The 6,520-nt window shown below is 41.5% G+C and overlaps 1 protein-coding gene and 1 pseudogene across 2 annotated transcripts; both read right to left on the bottom strand.

The window, feature by feature from the left end:
* LOC110541587 (cytochrome b-c1 complex subunit 7) lies at positions 1–5,920 on the bottom strand. Of its 2 annotated transcripts, XM_060393119.1 has the most exons (5): positions 4,647–4,735; positions 2,996–3,077; positions 2,692–2,763; positions 856–1,022; positions 1–210 (listed from the first exon to the last, which is right to left on the bottom strand). In XM_060393119.1, exons 2-5 carry the CDS (start codon positions 3,003–3,005, stop codon positions 133–135), a joined length of 327 nt encoding a protein of 108 aa, XP_060249102.1. In that variant the 5' UTR covers positions 3,006–3,077; positions 4,647–4,735; the 3' UTR covers positions 1–132. The 2 variants fall into 2 exon arrangements, with proteins under 2 accessions (XP_060249102.1, XP_021483980.1); XM_021628305.2 differs by lacking the exons at positions 2,996–3,077; positions 4,647–4,735 and adding an exon at positions 5,792–5,920.
* LOC110541586 (small ribosomal subunit protein eS19-like) lies at positions 944–2,681 on the bottom strand (annotated as a pseudogene).
* Positions 5,921–6,520: the final 600 nt, after the last annotated feature.

The following is a 6,520-nucleotide window of genomic DNA, read 5'->3' as shown; positions in this document are numbered from 1 at the left end:
TTTACAGTAGATATTTATTTAAAGTGAGGCATCTGCAGAGCCAATAATTCTTAAATTGTGATTCAAGTTGAAATAATGTCATAAAAACATGCTGAGACCAGGCATACCCACAGATCTCAATGACAATCTCAATCACTTCTTTGCCCATTCTTCTCTCTCTTTTCGTTCCCGAATAACCTCTTTCAGATAGGGTTCAAGGTAGAATTTGTCCTAAAGAATGAAGAAGAAACCTCCAATTAAATTCATCAAAATGAATTATTGTTTGCTTCAAACATAAGAAAATATTATCTGAACTTCCAGGAACTATGTGCTTTTTGAAATGTAAAACCTCACAACGATCATGTAGTGAGTAGATCAGGAGAAAGAGTACCAGGTACAAGGCCTACAGGCTTACCTGGTTTCAGTGACCTTTGAGGATAGATGTCCAGGCTAAAAACTAGAAGATCACTCAGTACACTTCATATAAGATATGAATTATATATAAACTATGTATAATTAACTTTATTTACACATATATGTAATTACCTTATATACATAATTAACTTTTTATTAGAACAGGAAGCAGAGGGAAAGCAACAATGGCTCAAGAGGTAGAAAATCTAAATTCTAGCCCAAAACTTCCATACTAGAGACTAGCTTAGTGATTTCAGAAGTCACTTCAGCTCTAAGTTTCACCTTGTTGTTCTTTAAAATAGAGCTGACAGTTTTCTGCTAACTTCATTTGGCTGTTAAAATGCCACTTGTGCAGCATAACTTGGAGAACACTAATGCACTGCACAAATAAGCATGTTTCTCCTGTTTCGGATACTGCATCTTGAGTGACCAACACTGCTAGACATATCAAATCTGTTCTACCTCCTCATATTTTGTCCATTGCTCCTTCGGCAAGATCTGATGCCTCATAGTTAGGTCCAGGGCTCTCTTAATGCGAAACATTCTGTCATTATAAAGGTCCTCAGGAAGCCTTCTTATGGCTTCTTTTACATCTTCACTTTCATCCATTGTATCATCTCGCATTAACCCTGCAAGAGGAACAGAAGAATCAGATTAAAGGATTGCAAAAAAAAAGGTTTTTGTTTGGTTTGTTCTTTTAGACACTCTTACTATGTAGCAATGGCTAGCCTTGAACTCATAGAGAATTATTTGTTCCTCCCTACCCAGCCTCAGACTCATATTTGCATTGAAATGACTATCTTTATGCCTCTGTCTCCTCACTGCTAAAATTATGTAACTTACTATATCTGGTAGGAGTTTTTCATGTATGTGTGCATGCATACACATGTACCTCCACACTATGTAGAGGTCAAAGGGAAAACTTGAGCTGTTAGTCCTAGCCTTTTCACCTTGAGACAGAATCTCTTGTGTTTCTATATAAACAAGCCCACTAGCTTCTAGATTCCTGTCTCTGCTCCCATCTTCCCAGGGCGGCAACTGGGATTACAAGCTGCTTGTGCTACTGTGTCAGCTTTTATGTGGGTTATGATCTCAGGTCATCAGGCCTGTGCTGCTCACTAAGCCATCTCCTCCATCCAGGAGTTTTATAATGAATAAAATTATCTTTAAGATTTATAACTCAAGACTTGACTTAAAAAGCACCAGTAAGCATTTTAAACCCAAGTTATCTCTTGAAAAAACATATAAGCCTTTTAAAACCACTATCACAAAATTCCTATTTCATGTAAACTGGTTCTGAAAGTATTTTAAATGTGTATCTTGCCTTTGAAAACATGTAGACCACATCTCTTCTAAGATCAAGATATTAAACAACTAGGAACAGTGAGAGAGCAAGGCAGGTGACAGCATGTATTGCACAAGCCAATTCTGATCCCTGGACACCATGGAGTAAGTGGCATTGACTCTCAGAAGTCCTCCTCTGAACTCTACCAGCATACCCTGCTATATATGCAAATGACATTTTTTTTTTATTATTACGAATGAGGCAGTTTATTGACCCAGCATCCTTTGTTCTAATGCTTCTTGTTGGCAGCTGCCACCTGTCCAGATCTCTCTGTCTCTGAAGAGTTAACTTCTGGCCCCCATCTTGGTCCTTTTTCACCATTTTCAGGCCCTCCAAGGCTTGGAGGACGGAGCCTCCAAGCTGAAGTGGCTGGGCTTGATAGCATTTCTCTGCTGTTCTCCACTGATCTTGGTCATGCAGCCAACCCCTGCACCACCACAGAGGTTCAGGTGTCATGCTGTGGAAGCAGCTCGTGTGTACAAGTTCTTGTCATAGGGGGCAAGCTCTTTATGTTTGGCCAGCTTGACTGTGTCCACCCACTGGGGAACTTTCAGTTTCCCAGTCTTTCTGAAAAAGGCTGCCCAGGGCTTTGACAAACTACTACTGGTTAATGTCTTTTACAGTAGCTCCAGGCATTGTATGGCCTCTACGCTGCCAGCCAGGAGAAAGGGTGCAAATGATAATTTTTTTAAAGACGTAAAGACCTTAAATTTATAAGGTCCTTAAATTTATAAAGAACCCTAAGAATCACTGATGCTTCTATTCAGCTTCTATACCACAAAGCGAAGTTCATGCCAATCACATAAAGGTCAAAAACTGAAAAATAAAATAGTTTAATTTTAAATCTGATATACACAAAAACGAAATAAAACATCTTTTTAGAACAATAAGAATTCCTTAAAAGCACTGAATTCAGGAAGAACAAGAGGAAGAGGACCACAAAAGATACTCACCCAGTTTATTGAATCCTGCAGCATTATAATACCATTTTCGAAAACCATCCAGCCACTTGCTTGACGCTGCAACTATAATTACCACACCGTTAGCTGCTACGATCCACTTAAAAACCAATGCATCAAAAGGCAAAGAACCAATTCTCTTATAAACCTAAGAAGGAATATCCCTTTGTATACAACATAGATAATCATGTCACCCATGACATTGTGAAAATGATGAGCTCAAAACTAAAGGTGCCTAATATTCACAGGCATACATTTTGCCACTTTGGGGTCTCAAAATCCTCTGCCCTAACATTACCTGCTACCATCAAAACTGAAGGAAAGCGGACAGAAAAGGACTTGAAGCATTTCTACCAATTGTGGTTGCAGATATATATATCCTAAAGGAGAAAGAGTTGTGAGAGTTTAGGTTAGGTGGCAGTCTTCTCCAAATCCCCAAAATCTCATTTGGTCATCCTTAAAATATAATTGTTTCTGAATAAAACTTTTATACCATCAGCTAATTATTTAAATATCAGTAGAAGCCTACCTTCCTCCTCCCAAACAGTTGTTCATCAAGGGAGTGGTGTATTTTTATTTATTTATTCACTTTACATCCTGATTAAATGCCCCCTCCCTCTCTTCCCAGCCCTACCTTCTTCCCCCCATCCTCAGGAGGGGAGGCCCCCACATGGGAGCCTGTCCTGGCACATCAAGTCCCAGCAGGACTAAGCACATCCTCTCCCAGCTGAGACCAGACATGGCAGCCCCGCTAAGAGAAATGGATCTAAAGGCAGGCAACTGAGTCTGAGACAGCATTTGCTCCAGCTTTTAGGGGACCCACATGAAGAATGAACTGCGCATCTGCTACATATGAGTAGGGGGGCCTAGCTCCAGCCCATGCATTCTGTTTGCTTGGTGGTTCAGTCCCCAAAATGTTCCACAATACTCCCTGTGCTCTGCCTATTGTTTGGCTGTGGGTCTCTGAGTCTGTTTCCATCAGCTGCCGGATGAAGCCTCTCAGAAGACAGTTATGCTGGGCTGCTGTCTCCAAGCACAGCAGAGTATCTTAATAGGGTTGGCTCTCTCCCATGGTGTGGGTCTCAAGGGAATAGTATTTGAACATGGATAAGGAGAGATACTCCATGTTAAAACTCTTAATGCAACAGGGCATGCCTGTAATCTCAGCACTCAGGAAGTAGGGGCAGTTAAGACTGCATAAACAAACAAACAAAAACTAAAATAGGGGTTGGGAATGTGGCTCAGCTTTCACAGTTCATGTCCAGCATCCAAAATAACCTATGCAAAAACAAACAAAAAAACAACTCACAACTCTTTGGGGAACAAGGCTGAGAGGGATATAAAACAACAAGGAAGCAGGAGATTGCCTGATATTGGCCAGAGGGAGTCAAAGTGTGAGTGTTAGAGAACAGCATTAGGTCCTAGTCATCCTTTTTCATATCTGAGATGGCCATCTCTCACTGGCTTGGAACCTGAAAAGTACACTAGACTAAACGGCCAGTGAGCCCCAAGATCTACTTGTCTCCACTTCTCGAGCACTAGGATTGAAAACATGGACCAGGGCTCCTAAGGCAGGATCTCATCATGTAACTGGCTGACCTGGAACTCAGGCTTTACATTAAAAAAAAAAAAAAAAAAAAAGCAAACTTAACAATATGGGTTCTGGGAATTGAAATGAGGCTATGCTTGTATTTCAAGGCAAGGCAAACTTTTTATCAACTGAGCTATATTCTCGGCCCCTAAGCTTTCTTTTAAAATTGTGTCTAGGGCTAGTTTCTTACCAAGGAAGAAAAGCAAGTTCTCTTCTCAATTACCTTCTTCTGATTTCCTATTCCTTAGTACAGATTACTACATAGCTTCCTCCAACCTTAGAAATTAAGTCATGTATAAAATTGTTTCTAAGGGAAAATTAAAACAGTCAAGGGCTAATGACTCAGTTGGTACAGTACCTGCCTAGCATGCACTACAAACCCCTGGGTTCCATCCAGCATCACATAAAATACGGGTGGTGCATTCCTGCCATTGCCGCAGTTTTATCTTGGAGGTAAAAGGATCAGAAGTTCAAAGTCAACATGGGGCACTTCAATACACAGTGAGTTCAAAGCTAGCTTGGGCTACATGACACCCTAACTCAAAAAATACAAATATAAATATTAAAGAGTAAAAGATTTAAAAGCAAACACTCAGAAGCTAAACTGCATAATCACAGCGGTGATTATGATAACGATTAATATTCACTTAACACTTACAATGTGCCAGGCACTACTTTGTTCGCCATTACCACACTAGCTAGGTCAAACACCTGTTGCAGAAAAGGGAGCGGGCTTACAGAAGGGAGTCATTCTGACCTCTGTTAAAATCACGCCTCTGGTGTTAAACACAAACACCGAAGCAGAATGCCTTAAATTTAGTAAGGTTCCTTTAAATTTTGTCAAGTGGATGAAATTAATGCCTTTACAATTTCTAGGGGTAGTGAAGAGTTTTTAAGAGCTATTCTAAATTATACCGCCAGAGGGCAAATAGTAGGTTTTTAAAAAATAAAGGATGAGGGATACTACTTTAAGTGAAAACATTCTGGCATTTTACTCACGAAAACTTTGTTCTAGTGTCTATAGCAAACAAAAGACCTTCCAGCTTTGAAGCTCCACTTACGGTCCAAATGCACCAAGATTAACCCGAAACCTCACTATAAACCTTTTATCTCCTCTAATTCTGACAGGCTTCAGGAGCGGAAAGGGGGGGTCAGATAGTATTTGCTCCGATCTCTGTTAGTGAAAAGGACAGCGCCAGACTCAGATGCTCTCCCACTCACTGCGGCAGACTTCTGCTGACCTTTCAGCTTCCCAAGCGGCTCCAGGTGGAGCGGAGGGCGGCCGACCCCGCTGTCCAGCCTCGGCCGCTGCTTCTTGCAGAGGTTCACCCTCCCAACCCTCGGGCTGGCCGGGCCAAGCTCAGAGAAAACTGTCCTTTTTGCTGGACTGGGCCGCCACGTCCCTTACGCAAAGTGACTGCTCAGCTAAAGCAGAAGGAGAGCAGGTTGCTGGGAAAATAAAACCGCCCCGCGATGTTCACCAAGGAGGATGAGATCACTTACCAGCAGGCCTGCCCGCCATTTTGACCTGAGAGTGAAGCGCTGCCTTCTGGGTAAGTCCTAGAGGACGCGACGGGTTGACGCGCAGGCGTCGTGCACACTTTCCTGGGGCGGGAGGAGACGAAGTGCGCCTGCGCAGGTCCAGCTCTGCCGGCCCTCGATAGGAACTTGTTTATAGTCTTTCTGAGTAAAGTTCACACTTGGGGCTGGTCATTTTGTGCGCCTTGTTGCAAGAAACGTACTTTGTGACACAGTGAGAACACAGTGAGAAATTAGGAGACGGTGTTTTTCACGGTTCTGTTACAGGACGGAACTTTTACAGTATTAAAGGAGCTTTTGTTTGGAGACAGATAATGTGTTAGATTTTCAAGCACACAGCTCCTCAGTACGGATGGGGAGAGGATGCCCTTGATGCTTAAATTCCGTATGTCAAATGGTGCTGTGTTTTAATATAATCTACACACACTCCTGCATTCTTTAAGTTGCCTCTAGATTACTTTTAATACAGGACATAAAGTAAACACTACACAATAGATGTTATACTGCATTATTTTGGAAATAAAACAGGTAAAATGTACATACATGCTCAATACAGATATAACCTTCCCCAAACTGTCAGTTTGTGATAGAATGAATCCGTTGTGGAATCTTCAGGTTCAGAAAGGTGAGAGTATTCTCATTTAATTCTAAATCTATGGTGTAATTACTGTTACCTGTATTGAAGAGAGAAGG

This window comes from Meriones unguiculatus, chromosome 1 (genome assembly GCF_030254825.1).
Source record: "Meriones unguiculatus strain TT.TT164.6M chromosome 1, Bangor_MerUng_6.1, whole genome shotgun sequence".
Lineage (NCBI taxonomy): Eukaryota > Metazoa > Chordata > Mammalia > Rodentia > Muridae > Meriones > Meriones unguiculatus.
Note: the sequence above shows the minus strand (reverse complement) of the source record. Positions and strands in the feature narration are given on the sequence as shown.

What these genes read in the sequence shown, in the direction of transcription:
- LOC110541587 (XM_021628305.2), bottom strand. An exon ending in TGCAGGATTCAATAAACTGG is followed by an intron (nt 1,023 to 2,691) that starts GTGAGTATCTTT and finishes TTCCTCTTGCAG; the next exon opens with GGTTAATGCGAGATGATACA. An exon ending in AATGGACAAAATATGAGGAG is followed by an intron (nt 211 to 855) that starts GTAGAACAGATT and finishes TTCATTCTTTAG; the next exon opens with GACAAATTCTACCTTGAACC.